Consider the following 25,728-nt stretch of genomic DNA (forward strand, 5'->3'; position numbering starts at 1 on the left):
CCTGACCTTTCCACACTTCCACAACGAAGGCTAGTCCATTCAATAGACAGTAATATTAAACATTCTAAACTGGATGGTTCGAGCCCTGAATGGAGATTGGCTAACAAAACAATTATACTGCTCTAAATATGTTGGTAAGCAGTTTATAGTCGCAATAAAGGCACCTCAGGGTTCTGTGGTATATAGACAATATACCAAGACTAAGGGCTGTATCCAGGCACACCACGTTGCATCGTCCCTAAGAACAGCCCTTAGCCGTGGTATATTGGCCATGTAACACACACCACCGTGCCTTATTGCTTAATTATATGGTCTACTCCCAAAGCCGCCTGTTGCCTGAGGGGAATTCCCAACGCTCCGTCTAAACACAAATGTGCCTCACACGATACAGTTTAATAAACATTTGGAACATTCCTTCTATGAAAGGTTGTAATTTAAGAAACTTACCGTACAAAGTTTAATAAATTTGCACCCGGCTTTATTTCTAAACACTGGAAATATGGAATGGTTCAATGGAAATGTGAGTGCAAGGTGAGAGGATGTCACAATGGTGTGTGAAAACTAGGTGCAACTTTCCTAAACTGCGCACAGTAAGTGTATCTTTTGTATTTGAAATATTATTTCTCGCTTATATAAAAGTTCCAAAGATATCCAAAACCGTATCACAAGTGTGGTGCATTTGCATTTCGACAGAGCGTCAGGAATAAACAAGAGCATTGGGATTGTAGTTCACATGGAGCCAGCTGTAGGCCGTAAAATCCTCTGAGAACCCAAAACAGGTTCCAGCTGTAAACTGGGTATACCCCCCTTAGGTTCTCGAGAGCTAAATGAAGACATGAATATGGTAATAACAGTTCCAAGATTAAAACAAATCTTAATAAAGCAGCTGAAGTGTTCCATGACATCACAAAAATGTGCTGAATTAAAAAGTGTCACACTACTAATTGACCCATTATTATGCTGAAAGTAACAAAAGGTGAGCTTTAGGCCACCTAACAGCACACAATGGAGACAAATGTAACTAAGATGGGCTTTCAAGGGAGAGAGAAAATATTGCATAAGACTGTCTGAAATGGTGTAGCCTTGAAACCTGTGGAGTACGCAAAGACATTGCATGTTCATAGCTCTATGGCCTCTGAGAAAATAAGGTGAAATTAAGAATTCACAGATCCAGGAAGAAGTGACGGTACCACCAAATGAGGCCATCCTGAAATGCTTCTAACAGATAAGCTCAAAAATACAAATTCAGTCAATAAACACATCAGAAAGTTGAGTGACATTCATTGCAAAATAAGATTTCCAGAGAGTGCTCTGAGGTGAGGACTTCATAGCCGGCCCCCATAGCTTGTGGTGCTACCCTGGTATCACTGTGGCAAAGGCACAAGGACATTGACGTAGCTGATAGGGAAAAAGCCAGACTCCCCGCTGATCATGCCCTCATACCAGTTGTCATCAATCTGGTTGGTGAGGATGATGAGGTCACCCTCCTTGAAGCCCAGCTCTCCTTCATTCTCAGCCACAAAGCGGTAGAGCGCACGGCAGCAAGGCTGGTCTAGGAAAACCTCACAATCATCTGAAAGAGACCCACAATTGCCTTGAAATTGATATCACTAGATGACCACTAATTAGTACTATTATGCACATACTGGTTATTTCCTTTTAATTTCATGATTTTTTTTTACATGATTTCCATTTGCTTGAGTCAGCAATATGATAGACAGGACATCATGGAAGGTTTTGGTCTGAAGTCGGTACCATGACCTGTGGGTTTACTCACGGTTACAAATGATGGGACTCTCTGGTCTTAGAGGTATGTTTGTGTGCTGGTAATCTGGGATAAGTGGAAAAGGATGACAAGAAATAGCATATCTTAGTTGAAAGTCCTACTTCCCATACAGTTGCTGCATACAAATACTGGTATCCTGTTTTGAAATGCATGAAATGTCATACATTTTAGGGTATCAGTACTTACTTTTTCCATTGACAGCTTGGCTTATCTGGGCATCTGCAATAAATTATAATGGACATATTAACGACTTAAAATCGGGAAAGCTATAGTGAACCATCCAGATGGCCCCAATTTACAAAAGAGACAGCATTTTACGATAGTAAAACATGATTTACACTAATAAAAAAATACAGAAATAACATTATGGAAATGAATTGAACAAATTAAATTTGCTCAACAATTGAGCCAATTACCTGAAGATATAACTGATTTGACTGATGATCTGTGGGAAGATCCATTTTGTTGTGTGTTGATTGTGTTAACTTTAATAGATTTGGGCCTGGGCTCCCTCTTTGGTCGGTTGCTTGCAATGGCTAGCCTAGAAAGAACAGGAGAGACAAGGTCACAAGTTCACAACCATCAACAGTGAACCAAACCCAGGCAGCATGACATGTGCCTTGAGTACTGAGTACATGTAGCTCATGATTAAGTCCCTGTCTGAAGTGTATTTATTAATTTGATTGATACAATCACCTGCCCTGCAGACTTCGATTGAGGCTGTCCAAGATTTGGCAAGACTGGCGGTGATAGTCCAGAGCGGCCCCAATCAAAGCTGATAGGTGAGTCACATGCTCTGCCTGCAAGAACGGACCACAATAGCTATCAGCACAGGATTGTCAATCTCAATGCCAGTGGCCAATATACATGATACTGAGCCAACAAGCTAACTGTCATGAACATGTTTAGAGAAATTTGCATCTCCTTGTTTATAAAGAAAAATAAACTTGTGGATATTTCCACCCGTACACTTCTCCCAAGTTGTTACAGGATTATAATAGGTTGATAACACTAATCCTGAATAGAAGAATATGTTTACACAATGTTTGTTTTTAAATAAAAAAAACTTTCTCCCCAATTTTGTGGTATCCAATTGTTAGTAGTTACTGTCTTGTAGAATTGCAGTATTTATTTTTGCTCACATCACTTTCTAAGAGGTCGAACATGCTTCTCTCTGCCAGCTCTTTGGAGTCCGAAAACTTCTCCCACGCCTGCATGATCTCCTCTTCAGGCATCTTTCCTTTGCGTCGTTTCTTGTAGTCAAAGTCTAGCCGACGACCTTCAAGTTTCCTTAGGTGGTACTGAAGAATGAATGACAAGTACATATGGATCTGAAAACAACACCCTTTTGCTTGTGAACAAGCATTTGATCAATGCTGTCATAATCAACATTATACATTTATGACACATACAGCCGTAAACTGCACTTGATCTTCATTTACAATGATAGGTAGACATCAAAGGACCTTAAACCTTAAGCCTACAAGCCGTAAATCCAAAGCCTAGTGGCCTACAGCACATGGGTCAAAGACTACTAATCTGATACCTTGTTCAGGCTGTTCCCTTTGCTGAAGCATTAATCATTTGGACTATTCTGAGTGATGGAGATGAGCCTCACCCCTATTTCCCTCAACTCTCTGTCCAGGAGTGCCTGCAGTGGGTCGATGAAGTTGTTCTTCACACTGATGTCCAGGGAATCTCTGGCTATGGCCATCTGTTTCAAGGCTTCCCCAATGTCCGCCAGTGCACATCCTACATGGAATTCACAGACATGAAGAAACATCTAAAAATAACTTTTGATTCTGTTGAGCACATCATGTAAAAATGAATAAACTGAGCTATTCAATAATTAAAATACATTCCAGGTCATATGATAGACCTCTAGATCTTTGGTGCGGGAGGATATTAGTGTACTAAGTGTTTGTACATCTCTAGGCCTGTACTCTTTTTGGAAGAGGCAGAACTTACTGAAGCGTAGAACCTTACATTAGAACGATATTGATTTAAATGATGAGTGTTGGGTTAAAAGCTTTTAGAGGTGAGACTCCTAAAGTATCTCACTGGTAACTGCTGGAGTATGTGTTTGGATGTAAAGCATTAGATACTGGGTTACAAACCCAGTTGGCGGACAAAAAAATGAACTATCGCTACGTCTAACTGGCCCATAACCTGATCTGAATGTGTATAAAATATGTGGTAGTAGAATATGGTATGATATGTCGACTGTAAGCAGAGGCAGTTCGCTCCATGTGGGTTACAATTGTTGACGTACCAAAGGCAGAGCCGACTCCCAGTTCTCTGCCGTAGTGCAACATGCAGTCTCCCAGCATTCCCTCAGTCTGGGGGTACCCCACAGCCTTCACCTGCCCACGGATCCTGGACACTGTGTTGAGCATGCCCAGTTTGGCTCTATATGCTATGGATCAATATTAGCATTCGCATAAAATATATCACATATACATTTTGTTGTACAATGAAATCCTATACTGGGCCAATTTATCAAGTGATACCATACCTGGGTTTGGCTGGAGGTACTCTGTGGTTTTGGGCACAAGTTCAAGAACCATTTTGTGGGTCACATCAATTCTCTAAAACAGAATAATCAATGACAGAGCAGGGGGAAATTCTGTATCAGTGTTTTTGTCCCCTCCACATAATTCTCAACAGTGTTCGACATTGTTCTACCTAATTTGACAAATTATTGTGTAAAAAAGGAATAATACAAATGTAATAAAGCCCTGCCTCACCCTTTCCATTTTTTGAAATTCTTCATCCAGCTTCGTTCCCTCAGCCCCAATTATCTTCTCACTCAATAGCTGTGGCAAGATAAGAGATTAAAATATGAGGAAAGAGTGTATAATGGCAAAAGACAAAGCAAAAATCTTACTCTCTTTCAATAAATAAGTTGGTATACAATTTGTATGGTAACGTGCTCGCTCTCCTCTCATGAAAACAAGTTTATTTATATGTATGCATCAAAACATTCAAATTAAAAAGGCAGACTACCGTAATGACGCAACTTTTTTTTTTTAAATACACATTTTCCGCCCTCCAGAATGAACTGTACTGGCAAAACCAAATATTGCTAATAAGTAACTAGTAAAGTGAAAGTAGCCTAGGCTACATTCAAAAAATGGTGTGAACTCTTACGCGGATGTACACAACTAATATAAAGGTTTTCCACTAGGTTATAACAATAAAGCCTGCACAATTTCAAACCACTCTTACTGTCAGCATGTCTAGTCCTTTGGCGGTCATTCGAAGAGCACTCACTGTCAGTGCTGGCATGCACATTACAAAGAGTATGAAGTGTCAGCATGTACAAACTTGAACACTCACTAGCATAAGACCAAACTAAATGTTATGCCTGGAAGGTAATTGTGTGATTTGTATGCATGTTAACAAGCAGTCTCTCCATTGGTCAATCATAACTGAATACATTTAGAAACACAAGGCTTATAGTAAGTCCAGTATTGCATGCATGGTAAGCCTAAGCCATTAAATGCAGGGTTCTAAATTACATGGGTGTCTGGTTGGCACTCAAACGAAATCAGGGCACCCCCATAATAATAGAACAATATGGGCAACAGCATGGAAATGGTGTTGAAAATGGGCACCCAATGTGAATGCAATTAGGATTTAAAATCTCCTACACATTCATACCTGTAGGCATTACTATCACTTATGCATGATTCATGCTTCATTTTCACACTTGAGTTGTAAAAGTTAGCCTAATTGTTCCTCCTCTATAGAAACCAAGCATTACCACACTGATACCTGTGTTGTGCCAAGATAAGATAACAACCTCTCCCTCAATGTGATCAAGACAAAGGAGATGATTGTGGACTACAGGAAAAGGAGGACCGAGCACGCCCCCATTCTCATCGACGAGGCTGTAGTGGAGCAGGTTGAGAGCTTCAAGTTCCTTGGTGTTGTAAGTCGCTCTGGATAAGAGCGTCTGCTAAATGACTTAAATGTAAATGTGTCCACATCACCAACAAACTATCATGGTCCAAACACACCAAGACAGTCGTGAAGAGGGCACGACAAAGCCTATTCCCCATCAGGAGACTGAAAAGATTTGGCATAGGTCCTCAGATCCTCCAAAGGTTCTACAGCTGCACCATCGAGAACATTGCATTGGTTGCATCACCACCTGGTATGGCCACTGCTCAGCCTCCAACTGCAAGGCACTACAGAGGGTAGCTCGTACGGCCCAGTACATCACCAGCGCCAAGATTCCTGCCATCCAGGACCTCTATACCAGGTGGAATCAGAGGAAGGCCCTAAAAAATTGCTAAGACTCCAGCCACCCTAGTCATAGACTGTTCTCTCTGCTACCGCACGGCAAGCGGTACCGGAGTGCCAAGTCTAGGTCCAAAAGGCTTCTTAATAGCTTCTAACCCCAAGCCATAAGACTCATGAACAGCCAATCAAATGGTTACCCAGACTATTTGCATTGTTCCCACCCCACATTTTAACGCTGCTGCTACTCTGTTTATTATCCATGCATAGTCACTTTAACTCTACCTACCTGTACATATTACCTCAATTACCTCAACTAACCGGTGCCACAACACATTGACTTTGTACCGGTACCCCCGTATATAGCCTCGCTACTGTTATTTTATTGTTGCTCCTTCATTTTGTTATTTCTTTTTTACTTAAGTTTATTTAGTAAACACTTACTTAAAACGGCATTGTTGGTTAAGGGCTTGTAAGTAAGCATTTCACTGTAAGGTTGTATTCGGCGCATGTGACAAATACAATTTGATCTGACCTGCCCTTTCCAACAATGTCAATATCAGAGCTCAAAGACATTTGGTATATCCCTATTTACACTAGAGGTCGACCGATTATGCTTTTTCAACGCCGATAGCGATACCGTTTATTGGAGGACCAAAAAAGCCGATACCGATTAATCCGACTATTTTTTTATTTGTAATAATGACAATTACAACAATACTGAATTAACACTTATTTTAACTTAATATAAAACATCAATAAAATCAATTTAGCCTCAAATAAATAAAGAAACACGTTCAATTTGGTTTAAATAATGCAAAAACAAAGTGTTGGAGAAGAAAGTAATATGTGCCATGTAAAAATGTGTGCCATGTAAAAAAGCTAACGTTTAAAGTTCCTTGCTCAGAACATATGAAAGTTGGTGGTTCCTTTTAACATGAGACTTCAACATTCCAAGGTAAGAGGTTTTAGGTTGTAGTTAATATAGTATTTATAGGACTATTTCTCTCTATACCATTTGTATTTCATATACCTTTGACTATTGGATGTTCTTATAGGCACTTTAGTATTGCCAGTGTAACAGTATAGCGTCCGGCCCCCTCCTCTCCTCTGGGCTCGAACCAGGAACACATCGACAACAGCCACTCTGGAAGCATCGTTACCCATCGCTCCACAAAAGCCGTGGCCCTTGCAGCGCAAGGGGAATAACTACTCCAAGTCTCAGAGCGAGTGACGTTTGAAACAGTATTAGCGCACACCCAGCTAACTAGCTAGCCATTTCACATTGGTTACACCAGCCATTAGGCTGATAGGCTTGAAGTCATAAACAGCGCTGTGCTTGCGAAGAGCTGCTGGCAAAACGCACGAAAGTGCTGTTTGAATGAATGATTACGGGCCTGCTGCTGCTCAGTCAAATCAGACTTAATTATAACTTAATAACACACAGAAATACGAGCCTTTAATATGATCGAATCCGGAAACTATTATTTTGAAAACAAAACGTTTATTATTTCAGTGAAATACGGAACCGTTCTGTATTTTATCTAACGGGTGGCATCCCTAAGTCTAAATATTCTTGTTACATTGCACAACCTTCAATGTATGTCATAATTACGTACAATTCTGGCAAATTATTCCGCAATGAGCCAGGCAGCCCAAACTGTTGCATATACCCTGACTCTGCGTGCAATGAACGCAAGAGAAATGACACAATTTCACCTGGTTAATATTGCCTGCTAAACTGGATTAGTAGTTATAACTAGTGATTATGATTGATATTTTTTATAAAGGTAAGTTTAATGCTAGCTAGCAATTTACCTTGGCTTCTACTGCATTTGCAGGCAGGCTACTCGTGGAGTGCAATGGTTAGAGCGGTTGCAAGATTGAAACCCCTGAGCTGACAAGGTGAAAATCTGTCGTTCTGTCCCTGAACAAGGCAGTTAACCCACAGTTCCTATGCAGTCATTGAAAATAAGAATGTGTTCTTAATTAACTGACTTGCCTAGTTAATTAAAAAGGTATTTTAAATATATATATATATATTATTATTATTTTTTTTTATTATTTTTTTTTTTTTTAAATCGGCGCCCAAAAATTCAGATTTCCAATTGTTATGAAAACTTGAAACTGGCCCTAATTAAATCGGCCATTCCGATTAATCGGTCGACCTCTAATTTACACTGAACAAAAATATAAAAATGCAACATGTAAAGTGTTGGTCCCATATTTCATGAGTTGAAAAAAAACATCCCTGAAGTTTTCCATACACACAGAAAGTGTATTTCTCTCAAATTTTGTGCACAAATTTGTTTATATGCCTCTTAGTGAGCATTTCTCCTTTGCCAAGATAATACATCCACCTGACAGGTGTGGTATATCAAGAAGCTGATTACATAGCATGCTCATTACACAGGTGCACCTTGTGCTGGGGACAATAAAAGGGCACTTTAAAATGTGCAGTTGTCACACAACACAATGCCACAGATGTCTCAAGTTGAGGGAGCGTGCAATTGCTGTCCACCAGAGCTGTTGCCAGAGAATTTAATGTTAAATTCTCTACCATAAGCCACCACCAATGTCATTTTCGAGTATTTGGCAGTACGACCAACCAGCCTCACAACCGCTAACCAGGACCAGCCTGCACAAGACTTCCACAGCCGGCTTCTTCACCTGCGGGATCGTCTGGGGGGAGCCCCTAAATGAGCCTAAGAATTGATTTCTGATTTCCTGATATGAATTGTAACTCAGTCAAATCTTTTAAAATTGTTCCATTCATATTTTTGTTTAGTATACATCAATTGTATGTTATGCAGTTAACTGACTGAAGCTGTAGGTCAGTCATGCACATCTCACTCCAGCGTTAATGCTAAATTGTAATTATTTCACCACTATGGCCTATTTATTGCCTTACCTACCTAATCTTACTACATTTGCACACATTGTATATATATTTTTTTGTATTGTGTTGACTGTATGTTTGTTTATCCCATGTGTAACTCTGTGTTTGTGTCGCACTGCTTTGCTTTATCTTGACTAGGTCGCAGTTGTAAATGAGAACTTGTTCTCAACTGGTCTACCTGGTTAAATAAAGGTGAAATAATAAAACATTTCAAATTAAAATGCCTGTAGATCCCCAGTTTATTGGCTTTGCTGTGTAGATAGCATAGGCCTATCAAGAGCAACTATTTGGGACAGTCATTTCAGTGGTGACCCAGTTAGTATCCCTGGCACTGGCATTGTTTACTGAAGGTGTTCAATCACGCCTTTATAGCTAGAGGAATCTCTTAAGACCACTTTAGAAAACAATGTCCAGAATCCACCAGCACAAAAGCCTACACATAATTGCAATTTCTGTAATAATAATTCACGCACTGTGTCTAGCCTAGTGGTTAGAGCGTTGGGCCAGTTGCTAGATCGAATCCCCGAGCTGATAAGGTAAAAATGTGTCGTTCTTTCCCTGAACAAGGCAGTTAACCCACTGTTCCTAGGCCATCATTGAAAATAAGAATTTGTTCTTAACTGGCTTGCCTTGTTAAATAAAGGTAAAATAAAACATCTAATCTGTAGGTCTTTACAGTTGGTATTGGTTGGTAAGGCCTATACTGGCCTAAAATAAAGACATGAATTAACTTCCCTTCTTGGCGCGTTGCCACAAAACGTCATACTAATTATCGCTGAGGCAACGGTTGCTTGCTGAAGTGTATGGGCTTTATCCACATGGCGCCATGCTAAGGAAACACAATGCACTGTGTCGTGTCGTCTCCTTACCTGACTTGCTTTGTGAAATTGCTTCTTCAACCCGGCTACCGACATCCTTCAAGAATCAAAAGTCCTAAATAATATATGGAAAGAAATAATGGGATGCCAACCGTGCTCTAATAGTTGACCCGTTGGTTAGCTACATTGTGTCCCGATTGCCCTCCAGTCCGTCTCAATGTATCAATGCGCTAAATCACTTCACCAGGTCTGTTGAGTCCTCGAACACGATTGGTTGAGAGCTTCTGGTTGATGTACATTAAAGTGCCGACGTTTACGTTGCATAAGGCATATAACAAAACAGTAACACTTACACAAAAAATTAAGTGGGACAAAATTATTGTTAAACCCTACCAGTACATTTCATTGTTTTACAAAATGCTATTTGTGATGCATGTCAGGTGGCCCAATTAGCCTATAAAAAGGTAGGCCTATAGGCTGCTACTGTATATAAAACGATTAAAACGAATTAATGTGGATTATCTAGTCAACTAATTACATAAATTAACTACCAGCAAAAGGAAACAAAAAAACTAAATACCCTAAAAGCTGCACCTGTTTTACATCATAGAAAGTTTATTAACGTATAGGAATTACAAGACATTTCCACATGTATTGTAAAATAATGGAGAGAGAAACTTCTGTTTAGCGCCAACTGTTGATCCTGTATGTGCCTTTACTGCTCACAGAGTCACTGGCTGCTCTTCATATTTCTTGAGTAGTTGGGCTGCAGGTCCATGGCTGTGTCTCATAGCCTCCTGCATGGGTGTGTTACCCCATCTGTCAAGAGAACATGCCACAAAAGTGTGAGGTTATAAGTCTACTGTATAAACTTAAAGCCTCAATAGCCTATGGGAGCTTTCACTCCTTGAGTCCTTTCCCTCATCTGCACTGGTGAAAGAACTGGACAGGTAAAACCAGATTCCTAGTACAGGTCCATCGTGTAGCACTCAAGCTTTCACCTGTCCTGCCTTTTCAGCTCACGGCAGAAGACATGGGGAGGAAGCAATTCAACTATTGAGATGCAGCCTTCTTAGTTTTTACCTGTCCTTGAGGGAGTAGTTGGTGCCTGTGTTCTCCACCAGGAACCGGATGACCTCAGAGTGACCCTCGGAGGCAGCCACATGCAGAGCGGACCTCCCGTCGTAGTCCACGGCATTCACGTCAGCCCCAGACAGGAAGTACCTGGCGAGGGAAAGATGATCAAGTGTGTACATTTAGAAGATTATAATGTTTTAAAAAATACAGTGTCCCATGGTGTATCAATTTTATTTTTTTCTGTTCTAATGTATGCGCGAAAAGATAGACATTTTAGTTAGGGCAACCCTACCTTCGCAAGGATTGTATGTCACCTTTAAAGGCAGCCAGTAAGATGTTCATGATCTGATAACCCTGTCAAATAAGAAGGATGTAGAAAGAAAAAAAGAAAAACACTTTATTTCTCAAATATCCCTGGAATAGACCTTGACAGGGAGTTTGATTCATCGTTAAAAGGTCCAATGCAGGCATATTTATCTCAATATCACATAATTTATACGTAACAATTAATTACCTTACTGTGATTGTTTTCAATTAAAATGGTAAAAAATATGCAAAAATGGCTTTTTAGCAAAGAGAAATTTCTCAAGCAAGAATTTTGCTAGGACTGGCTGGGAGTGGTCTAACTGGAGATGGGAAAAATGAAAACTAGCTGTTCAGAGGGGTTTGGAACTCTCTTTTTAATTGGTATATTAACTAATTTGCCGCATGGTTACCTCACCATGGAAATGCCAAAGCTCCATCACATGAAAACAGGCTACATTTCATGCTTTCTTTCAAACAGCTCTTACAGGTGCAAAGTGTTGTTGTGTAGATGGCCTCAAATACTGACCTCAGACTCTGCTTTCCATTGCCTGTATGTAAGCACCTGTCTGAATGGTGTTCGAATGTCAAAACTGTGTAGCTGGAATGTTGATATGAGTTCCTTAAAAACAAACAAAACATGAAATAAATCAATGAAAAGCAAGGAAGAACAAACCACAAGTATGCTATAAAAGGAAATAGTTAATTAGGGAGTTGTGATGGTTTCACAACCTCACAGAAGTGCACAGCCTTCCAGCAGTTTCCAAAGGAGTCTAGGTCAGGTGACCAACACAGCAGGCCTAGAACTCCTGGGACAACTGCCAGCATAACTCCTGATTTACTGGACTTGGCTGGTGCAGACGTCTGCAAAACATAACATTGATTATCATTAACCAGTGCTTAACTTGGACTGAAATAGGTACCGGTACTCATTTTGGGTGCCGGTACTTTTTATATTTAGGTGCATGAGGCCACAAAACTTTTGAACTAATATTTGTTAAGAGGTGCAGGAGAACATTTGAGGTGCCAGTACTCAGCTCCGGTAAGCTCCTGCCAATGGAGGTTTCAAAGCATTAATTCAAATACATAAGGAAAACAAGAAGAAAGTATGTGATTAAATGAATGGCTTAATTTGCTTTACTTGCCCAAAAATGCTCTATCATCTCACTGCTTCAAGCCTATGACACGTGTAGTGCACTTTCTCGTCTAATACTCTCGTGACAGAAGTAAACATAAATGTACAGAAAAACGGAGTAGTGGGACCAGGGAATTTATGTTACCACTACACCAGACCCTAGCACCAAATCAAATCAAATTGTATTTGTCACATGCACTGAATACAACAGGTACAATTTCACCTTACCGTGAAATGCTTACTTACAAGCCCTCAACCAACAATGCAGTTCAAGAAAAATAGTTAATAAAATATTTACAAAATAAACTAAAGTAAAAACTGTAATGAAAAGTAACACAATAAAATAACAATAACGAGGCTATATACAGGGGGTACCAGTACCGAGTCAAAGTGCCGGGGTACAGGTTAGTCAGGGGGGTCGATGTAAATAGTCCAGGTGGTCATTTGATTAATTGTTCAGTGGTCTTATGGCTTGGGGGTAGGCTGTTAAGGAGCCTTTTGGACCTAGACTTGGTGCTCTGGTACCGCTTGCCGTGCGGTAGCAGAGAGAACAGTCTATAACTTGGGTGACTGGAGTCTTTGACAATTTTTTGTGCCTTCCTCTGACAGCGCCTAGTATATAGGTCCTGGATGGTAGGAAGCTTGGCCCCGGTGATGTACCCACCACATGGAATTTCAATGATTGTTTTGAGAATGCAAACAAACCAACCTTAAAATTGAATATTCTGGAGTAGTCGTTCATTCCCGCCACTTGCATCATAGAGAGCATACTCTTTGTAGCCGAGGGCGACAGCACCTGGTCACCTGACAGAGGGCAGAGTCCCCCATTGGCTAACGAGGCTGCCATGGCTGCTCCTGATTCACACGTGACCTCTGTGGAGGCACACTGACACACAATAAAAATGCATCAGAAACATTTCAATCTATATCAAAGTATCTAACTATGGAAATGAAATGGTCAAACATTTACCTGCAGCATTAAATCCAACGTGGCATTTATGTCAACGGTCTCCGGAAAGCACTGCCAAAATAATATAGCGAACATTTTCAGGGTTAAAACAGTAAAAATAGAGAATTACATCTATCAAGTGTTCACAAAAAAAACATTTTTATTACTACCTATTACTGTATTTAAAAGTTTGACGTGGAATAAATTACTTACTTTCTTTTCTTGAAGGTAAAAAGATAAGGCATGTAGTCTGATGCTGTCCTTTCTCAAGCTCTGGTAACTGTATGACAGACAGACATGACAGGTCAGCAGGGACAAAAAAAGACATCAATACAAAAAATCTAGCAAATTGCTAAGAGCGAGAGATAATAAACTTTGGTAATAATCAATCTATTGTTAACAAGTTAGTTTATTTGTAAAATATATTATTAAATAAATTCCATAAATTGCTAAATACCTTGTGCAGTTTAAGTTTGCATGTTCCTTATTGCAAAGTCTTTTGACAGCATTCAAGACCTGCGGAGATGACATAAAGATGGCATTGGTCACACCATAGTATTTGTGACTTGAAAGTTTTTTTTTTTTATATTGCAAACATAAACATAAGGATTAAAAACTTTTTTTTTTGCCTTCTGCCTTACTTACAGATTCATACTTTTCCTCCTCCTCTGCACCAAGACTGGCAGCCAACTGTACAGAAACATCAAATTACATTTAACATCACTTGAAAATGCATTGGCATTATATTTGAATGCAAATAGCCATTGGTGAGGGAGTGTGTGTATATTACCTGTAACAAAGATGTGGTAATAATGGCGCCTGTCTCAATGAGCGGACTGTGAGGAACTCCTGTGTAAAATATTTGTTTTTACATGATTAAAAACCGCATCCCAAGGACTCTATTAACATCACAAGCCATGCATACTTGAAATAAAGGTCAAATAAAATAATAATACAAAATACTTTGCTTACTGGATTGCATATAAGTGAACTTCATGGCTCCATGGCTGTAATACCCAAAGTCTTGCAAGCAGAAATAAGTAGATACGTGTTTTACTGTACCTTGTTTGGTGAGGGTGAAAGGAGAGTCATATTTTGAGAACTCCTCCACGCCCACATATCTGTGCACGTTGTCCACTCCGAGCTGGTCTATTGCAATGCCATAAACCAGAGGCCAGGATACTTCCCCCAGAACACAGGATTCGGCCCAGTCGCCTAAAGACAGTCTAAAAGACCACAGACAAGGCAGGACAAGAGGATTAACTTCCAAAAAAAGGACTCTCAATTTAAAAGGACTGCTCTATATAGTCCCCAGTGATGTTGATGACATAAAACATAGTGACATTGGTTTTACGATACCTCTGACCATCAACCGTACAGACTGAGACGCCCCATTTTGCACTGTCTCTACTATCCTTCTCCTGCTGAGACAAACAATTCGTTTTTTTAGGCATTGTTTTAGCACACACCCATGCCAAGAGAAGTTTTCATTTCCTACAATATCAAAGGTAGCATTTTATTGCATGACTAAAGTCATTTGGGGCACGCTTCAAAACACCAGATGAAATTGTACCTCACCTTGACTGAAGACAGCTGTTTACATTTCATGAACAACTTTTGAGTTTCGTCGGTGAAGGTGGAAAAGTCAGGGATGACAAACCTTCCCTGTAGAGCTTTCAGAATGAGGGACACAACGCCTGTAACACACCTTAGGGGGAAATTCAAATAACACCTTGTTTATCAGAGACACTTTCATAACGTGATCAATGAACACAACCAGTTTCATTGGTCTGACTAACAGCTTCTCTAATGTAGTTGATTATGTATTCTGGTTCTGTCCATGATTGGGCTAATGTATGTATTTTGAACATAAGTGTATGTCTCTATAGCAGGGTTTAATCAAAGTTGGGCAAATTGCAGTGGGGCTGGCAAATAAAACAAAAATCGAGTATATATATTTATTTACTTTTTTAAGTGGGGAACCAAATATTAAGAGTACAGATTATTTTATGGGACAATATAGAAACATTTTTGAGAAAGATAATTTGAAGAAAACACTTTTTATTGACTAAATGTATTTATTGGTTTTCTTAATTTTGATAAGAGATGAAAATATAATGAATTTAAAGTTATTTGTTGATGTGAAAATCAAAATGTAATGATTTTAAGGTGGTGTCATTAGATTTGGGGTGGGATAGGGTCGGCAGAATTTCTGGTGGAAAAAAAATGGAGTCCCCGGAAATGCTGGCAAAGGAAATGGGGTTGACGCTGAAAACGTTTGAATATCACTGCTCTATAAGGCTCTATTTGCCCAACTCTGCACATGCTGTTTTGTTTCAAATTGTAAAATGTGAGTTTTGTTGCAATTGGACCCATAGTATCTTAACCAGTGTTAAAAAATGGCTTTTCTGTGTGGAGGAACCATCCTTTTCCGTCACAGTTGGTCAGTAACTATGATTGCAATGCAGTTCTAACCTCACCTCTGAAAGGTGTTCCTGTCTACTGTTCCATCCTCATCCTGCAGTTTCCTCATATGAAAGTAGCAGTCCTTGATTCTGGGGTCGGATCTGTGTAGGCCTGAGCTCCACACTGTCTATGGAGGAAGAGAATGTAGTATACATTTTTTTTTTCTGTCATTGTAGTTTATCTTTGTGGATGCTGCTTCTTGTTCAGGTCTCTTTAGCAATAGCAATTACTAGCTACCTCGAAAAAATGGTTCATGCCGACTCTCCCATCAGAGGCAAAGCTGTCAAAGAGAACATCAGCAGCCCTGGAAGAAAATAATGTATTTCATCCACCACAGGAGGGCATGGTTAAGCAATAAGAACATAACTGGTAAAGATAATGTAAGAGTACAGGGTCATTTGTGAGATACTCACGCCCTCCTCTTTGAGTGTCCCTGCATGGTCTCTGTCCTGCCCACACTGAGCCAGGGCTGGGGAGATGTGGTGACAGGCCTCTCCTGTTCTGCCTGGGGCAGAGGGGGCTTCAGAGCTCCATTACTAACCAATGATGGGAGGCCTGTAGAGATAGGTACAAAAGAGTACAAATGAGGTGAGTGGTTGGGTGGTTCGGGTGGGGGTTACAAATGTGAGATTATTACCTTTGATTTTCTATAGACACTATCAGTTTAAGAGATACATAAAATGGACTGTATTGTGTATTTGAGGATTTGACTATGCGGGTTATGCTAAGAAATGCAGACAACTGCATAGTCACATGTGAAGTGAAGTGGAAACCTACTTTTCTCCTCACACCTTCATCACTATCCTTACCTGTTGATCCAGGGCTCACTAAGTTGACAGGTCTCTGAGACTGGGACTGAAAGGAATTTCTTGGCATGGGACATGGAACATTCCCTGATGAAGCCGTATCCTTAGGAAATGAAAAACAACAAACAAACAAATGCACAGACAGATTTTGAAAGGAGGAAGTGGCATTCTGCAGTTATAGACTGGTAATATTTGAGTTTAGCCACAACATAAGCCATTTTACCATCAATCAAAGCTATAAGACATTATCCATGCCTAACTGTAACAAGGTAAGAATTTCAAAGTCTTAATCAGTGAGTCAACATATAATATCTACATTTTACTATATTCAAATTCACACATATCGGATGGACATTTTGAGCCTCATTTGACTGTTCCCAGACATCCCTTTAATGTTTTCAGTAATCACAGGTGCTCTTTAGTGAAGTAAAGTTGAATTGTTACCTTTACAAGGCAATGTGGGGGCATGAACAGTGACAAAGCATGGAGCGATTACTTTTTACTACTACTGGAGTTTCTAAATGGCCTCTGCTTCTGCACCGACATTGACTCTATTTAGAAGCTGAAAAGACATCCATCTACTGTACTTTTTCATGAAAGCAGCACTTTCATCCTCCCTTTATTTTACAGCTCAGATTAAAGACTGTAATTTGATTCTGAATAACCTCTGCTTTGATTTATTTCATGCCTTAGCTGGCCACCTTCCACCTGACAATGCAGAAATCTTTCTGCTTTGGCTTATTTGACAAAAGTGCGGGTAACTCCCCCACTTTGATCTAGTGAGGTGGGTGTATTAGGATGACTCAGGGGTGTGTTGTGTGAAACAGTGATATCGGCATGTTGTTTGTGTGTCAGATTCAGGCAGGACACAGCACGTACCTGGCTCTCAGCCCCTTTCACTGGCAAAGGATTCCTTTCTTCATGGGCCTCTGTCAACAAGTCATTTTCTAAAGCAAAACAAATTACAAAGAAAAGGAAATTAATGACAAAATCAAGGGTTTTTAGTTTAATCCATGTGTAGTTTAATCCAAATGACATTTGTTGGTCTTATCAGCCATGTTTTCAGGGTTTCCAAAAAAGTTTACAAAGCACAGAATAGTCTATTATTATCACAACAAGAGTTGAGGAGAATTTTGTAACAAAGACGATGATAATAGTATCCCAAAATTATGATTAAATGTGCATTGTGTAAAATGTGTAAATGCAAACAGCCCTGAATGTAATCTGATACTATAAAGTTGTTTACTGTCAGAGTCCACTTTAAGATACAAACAGCAGCATTTTCCTGACTCCCTATTAGTTCTTGCTCACAGAAGTTGACAATAAGAAAAAAAGAAAAAAAGATTTTGCATCCCGGTCAAGTCACTTTCTGAAATAACTCTCAAAACCACAACATTTTTTGAAAACTTAACCACTCCGCACATACCAACAACAGTAGATAAAATGGAAATCTGCACAGGGTTAAATGGTTTAATTTTTAAGTTTTACTCTTGAGAAGAGAAGTGAAACACTCATTATGTGACAACACAGACAAGAGCAGTATAAATGCCATTCCCTTCCAAGTATACTGTTTGACATCAGCAATTCTGACATATCTAGTACAATGTCATGTCTTAACACAGCGTTTGTGAACATTGGCTATTGCTCATCAAAACGTGAGCAATAAAAACTACACACAAACTTTGAATAAACATATTTGTAGTTTTTGTCTCCAGTATCTTGTTTACTGGAGTTGATGTCTATACTGTTTGACTGGAACATTCCAGACAGAGGAATACAGACAGCATTTCACCTGAGCCAATAATGGGGTAAAGAGAGGAGTAGCCTGTCTGAGAACACTATTACAACCATCTGTATGACACGTGGGTTGTGAAAATATCACTGTCATGCATGCATATAAAGGTTAAATACACTGTTGCATGTTCATTTCTTTAATAAGACAAGTTATAATACACTCATGGACTTCGACTGGCTTTAGTGTGGCAATTATTTTACCTTTTTGTCAGATAAACAACCAGTACCACATCAACTCATCTGGACTTGATTTTGCCTCCTTCTTTCCCTCACATGTTGTCGGCCCTACAACAGTCCACATGCTCTGTTTTAATGACCGATGTCTGGTTAGAGTAGATCTTCCTCAGTTTCACTATCCCACTCAGCTCCTTATTTTAGCACTTTGAGGCAACACCCACAATAAAAAGCCCCATAGGCCAAAAATCACAGGGGGTAAAAACCCACATCGTTAACATCGCTGAAACAGTCTCATACCCACAATTAGATGTTCCTGCAATGTAGCCTACCTCTCATGTCCTCCTCCTTATTTGGCTCCAGTAATTTGTTGCCGTCCAAACCTCCATACCGTTTCCTCCATTTGCGTCTTAGGGAAGGGGTTCTTTGGAAACTGGAAATACAAAAGATTTCAGAATAGATGGTCATATAACGTTGTACATTTTGTCAAACAATATGATTGTTAATCTTGGCAACCAAATTACATGGTCTCTTTCAATAGGTAAGACAACAAAGTGTCACAACCAAATGAAACAAGCAAATGATTGACAGTTTGTCATTAATGGATCAAGTGAAGGACAATGAAAACACTTGAATAGCACACAGTTTGTGGACACCAGGAAGAACAGAAGTGATTGTAACAGAACAGCTAATGGTGATCAAAATAAACATCAAAATCAAATCAAACCAACAAATGTTGTGCCTGACTACCCTGTTCTAAATGCATTAGGTCCTTAGAACTCCACCAAGACAAGTCAAGTCATGATGTGGGGAATAAGTGGAATGTCCGTCTCTATGTAGGGGAGTTATGACATGGTGAGCTATCATCAGCATCTCCACTTAAAGCAGCACCTGGGCTGCAGGTTCTCTTTGTTGTGGGCAGCCTGGCCTTCTGTTAACTCCACTGCAATGCCACGTCTCATGATAACATTCACGGAACGTGTAGCAAACAAGATGCTCAAATGAGACATGAAAATGTACCAGTTTTCCTATGACTGGCAAATGTATAAATGGTAAATATGTAAGCTATTGGGTCATTCCACAAAATGGGTGCCTTTTGCATCCCTTTGATATTTTTTTAAAAGCCTGATATATTTTTTTAAAAGTGCCCTTTAATATAGACCACATGGAGAATCTGAATCAAGAAACATTGAACAGCTAATAGTCCAATCATAGTGAAGGTGAACTGGTTCTCCTCTTTTTGGACATGTTCTGGTGTTTTGGGTTGGAAAACTGAACGGATCGACCATAACATAGATAGACAGGCTACAAATGTTTTAACAATTACTTTTTTGGTGAAACTTGGATTTAATTGCCACTTGCTGTTGCGCACAACAATCTTCCATTCCCCCTGTCACAAGGGGATTTAGGGCTGACTTAAGATGAAATCGTCAACCCTGTTAAGGTCAACCCTGTTACTTTCTTTGGCACTTAATACCCAAATGGGCACAGACATCAATTCAACATCTATTTCTCGTTGGTTCAACATTGATTCAACCAGTGTGTGCCCAGTGGGTAGGCACTTACTATAGTAATTTTTTATTTAATCTTAAGATGGTAAAACATGTATTTTGACGATTTTGAACATGTGCCTTTATGACAGAATGTTTGAATTAGGTTAAATCAAACATTTTTGGGGGACCAAGTTCCATTTCTCAAAAGGCACCAAATTGGTTGAACGACCCTTCTGCCTTTCCTAACATCTGACTATATACAAATCCCAAAGTGGTGAAATATTAGTTATTCTTACCATAGATAAGGATTATCCTCTGTGTCTTGGCTTGGAGTTTTTTCCATTGAGGGATGAGACTTTCACTGGATACTTGGTCAACAATTATTTTGTCAATGTCTTTTGTCAACTTCTGAGACGAATGCAACAGAGTAGGCCATGTAGGGATAAAACACATTTGAGTCTCCCTGCTCCAGCTCTAAGCTCTGTGTGTGAGTGTGTGTGCTGTGTGTTATGCTGCTTGCTCTGAAGTTTCTGAATGAATGGGAAGAACTGAAAGGGGACCCGCTGAGAAAGTGGGTGGGATATCTTAATTCAGAAGGAATTCTGAACCACTCAACTGCAAGGAAAGGCAGTCATAGTTTTTTTTTTGGGGGGGGGGGGGGGGGGATGGGTTAACATTATAGAGTTTGAACACGCTGAAACACCTTGAAATTTAAGGGGCACATAAGGACTGCATTACACATTCATAAGCAATACATAAGCATTTACAAAATGCTTACTTCAGAACTTGCAACTTCCTGTTAAAGTTATGTCACAGTATGTTATTATACTGCAGCTGTTTATAGGTAGCCTATTTCATAAATGCTTGTGTTCTGTACTGCTCATGAATGTGTTGTGGCTTATGAATAAAGTTATTATGTAGCTGCTTCAACTAAAGTGATACAGTGCACTAAACATAACAAGTAAGCATATGCTATGTGGGATAATTGTGTAATTAATTTTCTGAATGTCTTTACAAAAAACAAGAAACCAATTAGTTAGTTTGCACTTTAAAATAAATTACACGAAATTAACTACCCAACTCAAGCAAAAATAATTAAGAGCAACTTGAATGGAGGCTGATACAGCTGATGCAGTTCATGATTTGAAAACATGCGCAGATAAGGCGCAGACTTGACACCGAATGAGTCAAGTGTTGCATCGTTAGCTGTGTTTACATTTTTTGACCAACTGTGCCTTGAAGTTACAGGAGATTGATCAAAGAATGCCCTGTATTTTCAATAGTCACGGACAACCCCGTTCTCTTTGTTTAACTCGGACACTATTGTTTAAGGTGTTCCATTTTAGATAACGTTACTTTATCCAAAAACCATTTGTCTGTCACCTTCTGCCGGAGACTGTCCCCATCATCACGTCAGTTTGAGGGACCTTTTGCAGCAAGAAAATACGCTGGAAAGCATACAATGCCCGAAAAGACCAAAACGGTAGGGCTGTCCTAAAACAAGCACCATGTAGGCTATAGCTTTACTAGCCAGCCAGAGGTTTAGTTAAGATAATTTACTCAAATAATTGTCATGCAGACCAATGGCTACTTACTAACAGTACTACTGTACGTTCTAAACATGTTGTGCTCCTCTCCTTTCCGCAGAATTAAACTGTAGGCCTATAGAAGCCGTCGCAGACACCTTCGTCTTCTGGGCAAGTAGCTCGAGACAAGAACAACGTGGTGACAATTTCAGTGCACGCGAAGCCTGAATCTGAATTGAACGCGATTACAGGTGTACACTTTTTTGTATGCGGAACACTGATGGCAAAAGAAACTCCGCTAGTAAAGACTAATTGAGTATTTAGTTGTTGTTTTTACCGCCCCCCCACAAAAAAAGATATATATATTTATTTTACGTAGGTAATGTACAATATATTCATTCCTAGTTGTGTCTATAGTGGCAGTAGGTGTCGCTATTGCCGCACCGCCAACTGATGGGCAGGCCAATGCGGAGCTTGTTCGGTATCTCTCCAAGGTGCTGGCGTTGAAGAGAAGCGAAGTCGTTGTGGACAAGGTTTGAGAGCTGTGAATGGACATCTCTGGATTCTTCATGATGCATGGTTATATACTGTGTTGCCAATAACAGAACAGTTTCAGGAATTTAAACTAAAATGTTTCATCATGTCCTTATGCCTCTCTGCAGAGCTCAAGATACTGAGAATATTGTCACGGTGACACTAACTCCAGAGCAGGGGTTGGACAGGTTAAAGCAGGAGGCTGTTTGAATGTTAATTACACCCATAACAGAGGCTTCTCTATGACACCATGGATGACTTTTTAGTTCAGGTCCTATACACCTTTACAGTATTGGTTGACTTTCAGACATCTATGGAAACAGCTCAGATAAGATAGTAGCCTACTTTATTAATCCCCAAAGGGGACATTTGTTTGCATCAGCTGATGCACACACCAATGAATGCACAATTTGTGACATGCACTATAGTCAAGCATTCTACAAGGATTTTAACTGTATAGGCATCTGAAATACTTTTTTCCCCAAACTGTTGAAAGAACCCTTGTTTATTGAGGCTTCCTCAGAAATAATTTGCTGTCTTATCATCTGTGACATTGTTTTTTTAAAGTAAAATTTCAATCACAATGAGTCTTGCCTCAGGCATGGCTACTGATATGATTGTTATTGATGTATTATGTTCATACGGAAAAAGTTCACCCAAGTTCCCACCCTTTCAGGACATCTACCTTCACCTCATGAGGTATCTGAGGTATATTTTTTAGCAAATATCTTAGATCATTTAGCTTTTTTTTCATGCTTTTGTTGCCCCTAAAACGTGTTTTATGTTTATTTTCTTGGACAGCATGTGGGTATTTATTTTTGTATCGAATTGCTGTAGTTGTGGTAAATGAAATGAGATATTTGTCAATGGAAATAAAAATGTCAATGACGTCTGTGACTCCACCGGCCCTGTGGTGTGACAACGGGACAAGGCTATTGGCCTGAAACCTGTGCTTTTTATCATGCTGTGTGGATGAATGTTTGCTTCCCAGCAGGAATTACTCCAAAAGTAGCCTTTATTTTGAATGACACTTCAACCATTACTAATGTAAATGGTACTTAGCCTAACATCAAATATGCAATACATTTTTCCAAAATGTCCTTTTATGTATGCAGCTGGCTACCAAAAATTGCAGCTGGTTACCAAAAAAGTGGCAGGATGACCGCTTTATTGCTTTTTGGTTCCCAGATTGCCCCTGTATTTTTTATAATCTGATTGCATATCCCCATTACAGGTAATCCGTTACTACCCAACCTGCTCAGCTCCAAAGGACCCAAGTAAGGGCCTCCAGCCATGTTGGAAGCGGAGCAGCTTGCCCACGTGCAGATACTCCATACCCAGGGTCTTCATCATGCTGGGCTCCACTGTGTTTAACACGTCCCATCAATCTTCTCCCTCTCAAAGGCCTGGCAGTACTAGCCCTATTTCAGCAGTCGCAGGCTGGAGCATACCAGTGCCACACTCAGGACCCATAGATTAGAGGGCACCTCTGCTAAGGAGCAGAAGAGTGGGTGCCATGAGCCGCCAGAGTAGAACTGGGAATTGTTCTCCAATGATGGAGAAAGGGGTGGAAGTTTGTGTCTACCTATTTGTAAATATTGTGGTTTAGGGGGTAGAGGTGGGGGTCTTGCTACTTTTCTCTGTAAAGTAGGAGGCTCGTTGTCTCAAAGACAAGGTGCTGGTAGAGGTTGATTTCATCACCCTGGATCTTCAGGCTCATGTACATGTAGATTGGCTTCCCCTCAATTTATTCGTGACCGTTTTCAATCAACTCTAATTGAAAACGGTGATATCTGCAGAGGCAGACTAGGTTTTAGTTATTTTGAACATTCACATCTGTCATTTGCCAATTAGGATATTTATGTGCTACAACATCGCTAAAAAGAATGGTGAGGTCACAAACAATGTATGTTCTGATACCACACTACAGGAGTCCCACAGGGATTTGTACTTGGTCCCCTCCATATTTAATTTCTGATTTCTCAAATGCAAGGAGACAGACTCCTATGCAGCATCCTGCATACATTCTTGCTTCATTAATACTGTGTGTTGGCTAAATGGCAAATGCAATTTCTCTAAAACTGAGTAAACCAGTTTAGTCCCTGGCTCTTCAACTGTGCCACACTCACACCGAACCTAAATAGAAGTCTTCGTGTACATTATATGGGAAATCAGATTTTTTTTTCAAGAGGACCGAGTACAAATCCTGAGGGACTCCTCTGGGTCTGCTGTAGTGTGGTGTACTGATGCTATTGCTGATCCACACTTAGTAAATTGTCACCCACCATCACGTTCTAAGGTGAGGTATGTGGTCACTCACCAAAGGGAGGTGTAATGTAACAATATTTTGTCTCCAACCCGTCTGCCAGTGCAATACGCACCTCCTTCATATACAGTGGGGCAAAAAAGTATTTAGTCAGTCACCAATTGTGCAAGTTCTCCCACTTAAAAAGATGAGAGAGGCCTGTCATTTTCATCATAGGTACACTTCAACTATGACAGACAAAATTAGAAAAAAAATCCAGAAAATCACATTGTAGGATTTTTAATGAATTTATTTGCAAATGATGGTGTACCTATGATGAAAATTACAGGCCTCTCTCATCTTTTTAAGTGGGAGAACTTGCACAATTGGTGGCTGACTAAATACTTTTTTGCCCCACTGTACATGGGCAGCACCAGAGGAGTGTGTCTGGAGAGGATTCCTGCATAACAACAACACATAATGAATAAGTTATTGGAGACTAAATCTGTCCTTCTCTTGGTCTCCATACTAAACAGAATAGATGTATAGGTTACATATTTTCAAATGCAAGGTTCTCACTATTTGTGGTAAAAGGCTATATGACAAACATATACATATTTGAGGTCACCATACAAATGACATTCAGAGCAGGTTTCCACTAATGATAGATCAGATTTATTTAAAAAGAATTCAAGCCATGAATACCTTTGCTGCTGAAAGGAAATCCCATTAAGAGCTGCTCCTCATAGGTGCGTGTGATTGTCAGTGTGACCAGCCTATGACCTCCTGACAGCCACGGCAGGACGGGTGGCGCTATTTTTTGGATGATTGCTGGCAGTGGGTTGGACTCCAAAATAGCCTGAAGACTGATTGGTGGCCCTACTGTATGAGTGATTGCCAAAAAGACCCAGTTTGGAATAGTCCCTAAACTATCATCCTCAGAGTGATCGGTAAGATGTTGTAGATTCACATCACGTAACTGTGCGACTCACCTTCTTGTCTATCATTTCTGATTATGTAGAAGACTACAGTGGAGATGGTGACTGGTAGGGACTTTCCCCTGTTTGCTCTCAAACACTGCTCTCTGCTGGCAGAGCAGGAAGTGGACCAGGGCGTGCTTTGGGACGTTGGGGTGGGAGGTGGTAAAAAACATAAACTACATAATAGCTGCACTTCATTTCAAGTGGTATTAATACGTGAGTGGCGACATTCTTTCATATACTCTCAGTAGAAAAGGAATTGCAAATCAGAACACTTGAAAAGTCCATTTTTAGAAAGATAAAGTATTAAGAGACATTCATTATTTGAACCTCTATCCACTGTGCTAAAAAAGCTTCAGGCAGTTGATAATATCACTAGGTATCAAAATAAAGAAATCCCACTCACTGTGCTTGAGCTGATACTGTTCAAGATTATATTCTTGATGTCCCCAGTGTAGTTTGCTAGTGTCCATGTCCATTTTAGCATTCACTGGGCAA

General features: G+C 39.9%; 2 protein-coding genes and 1 long non-coding RNA gene across 5 annotated transcripts; 1 reads left to right on the forward strand and 2 right to left on the reverse strand.

Annotated features, from left to right (window-relative positions):
- Positions 1-872: 872 nt before the first annotated feature.
- On the reverse strand, positions 873-9,988 carry LOC115134136 (endophilin-A3-like). 2 transcript variants are annotated; one of them, XM_029667811.2, is made up of 11 exons: positions 9,800-9,988; positions 4,534-4,602; positions 4,302-4,374; positions 4,059-4,169; positions 3,405-3,538; positions 2,929-3,087; positions 2,483-2,586; positions 2,203-2,327; positions 1,973-2,005; positions 1,778-1,831; positions 873-1,573 (listed from the first exon to the last, which is right to left on the reverse strand). In XM_029667811.2, the coding sequence occupies exons 1-11, from the start codon at positions 9,842-9,844 to the stop codon at positions 1,365-1,367; spliced, it is 1,116 nt and encodes a 371-aa protein (XP_029523671.1). In that variant the 5' UTR covers positions 9,845-9,988; the 3' UTR covers positions 873-1,364. The 2 variants fall into 2 exon arrangements, with proteins under 2 accessions (XP_029523671.1, XP_029523670.1); XM_029667810.2 differs by having other exon boundaries at positions 4,059-4,202; positions 9,800-9,987.
- A 349-nt stretch (positions 9,989-10,337) lies between these two features.
- glsl (glutaminase like) lies at positions 10,338-20,557 on the reverse strand. 2 transcript variants are annotated; one of them, XM_029668907.2, is made up of 21 exons: positions 20,242-20,557; positions 18,785-18,885; positions 17,364-17,431; positions 16,488-16,587; positions 16,092-16,233; positions 15,916-15,982; positions 15,693-15,805; positions 14,791-14,920; positions 14,572-14,636; positions 14,275-14,438; positions 14,003-14,061; positions 13,858-13,902; positions 13,670-13,728; positions 13,426-13,492; positions 13,234-13,284; positions 12,973-13,149; positions 11,861-11,992; positions 11,658-11,750; positions 11,118-11,179; positions 10,832-10,972; positions 10,338-10,567 (listed from the first exon to the last, which is right to left on the reverse strand). In XM_029668907.2, exons 1-21 carry the CDS (start codon positions 20,286-20,288, stop codon positions 10,471-10,473), a joined length of 1,980 nt encoding a protein of 659 aa, XP_029524767.1. In that variant the 5' UTR covers positions 20,289-20,557; the 3' UTR covers positions 10,338-10,470. The 2 variants fall into 2 exon arrangements, with proteins under 2 accessions (XP_029524767.1, XP_029524768.1); XM_029668908.2 differs by having other exon boundaries at positions 14,572-14,633; positions 20,242-20,556.
- Positions 20,558-21,121: 564 nt separating this feature from the next.
- LOC115134720 (uncharacterized) lies at positions 21,122-22,895 on the forward strand. Its single transcript, XR_003864363.2, has 2 exons — positions 21,122-21,428; positions 21,593-22,895. It is a non-coding gene; the product is annotated as an uncharacterized LOC115134720 (long non-coding RNA).
- The last annotated feature ends 2,833 nt before the right edge of the window (positions 22,896-25,728 follow it).

The sequence above is a fragment of the Oncorhynchus nerka genome, linkage group LG9a, assembly GCF_034236695.1.
Source record: "Oncorhynchus nerka isolate Pitt River linkage group LG9a, Oner_Uvic_2.0, whole genome shotgun sequence".
Taxonomy (NCBI): Eukaryota; Metazoa; Chordata; class Actinopteri; order Salmoniformes; family Salmonidae; genus Oncorhynchus; species Oncorhynchus nerka.

What these genes read in the sequence shown, in the direction of transcription:
- glsl (XM_029668907.2), bottom strand. Translation starts at nt 20,288, where the DNA reads ATGGAAAAAACTCCAAGCCAAGACACAGAGGATAATCCTTATCTATG. An exon ending in AACAGCTGTCTTCAGTCAAG is followed by an intron (nt 14,637 to 14,790) that starts GTGAGGTACAAT and finishes TGTTTGTCTCAG; the next exon opens with CAGGAGAAGGATAGTAGAGA. An exon ending in TGTACGGTTGATGGTCAGAG is followed by an intron (nt 14,439 to 14,571) that starts GTATCGTAAAAC and finishes GTGGTCTTTTAG; the next exon opens with ACTGTCTTTAGGCGACTGGG.
- LOC115134136 (XM_029667810.2), bottom strand. Translation starts at nt 9,844, where the DNA reads ATGTCGGTAGCCGGGTTGAAGAAGCAATTTCACAAAGCAAGTCAG. An exon ending in AATTTCAAAAAATGGAAAGG is followed by an intron (nt 4,375 to 4,533) that starts GTGAGGCAGGGC and finishes ATTCTGTTTTAG; the next exon opens with AGAATTGATGTGACCCACAA. An exon ending in GTACCTCCAGCCAAACCCAG is followed by an intron (nt 4,203 to 4,301) that starts GTATGGTATCAC and finishes ATTGATCCATAG; the next exon opens with CATATAGAGCCAAACTGGGC.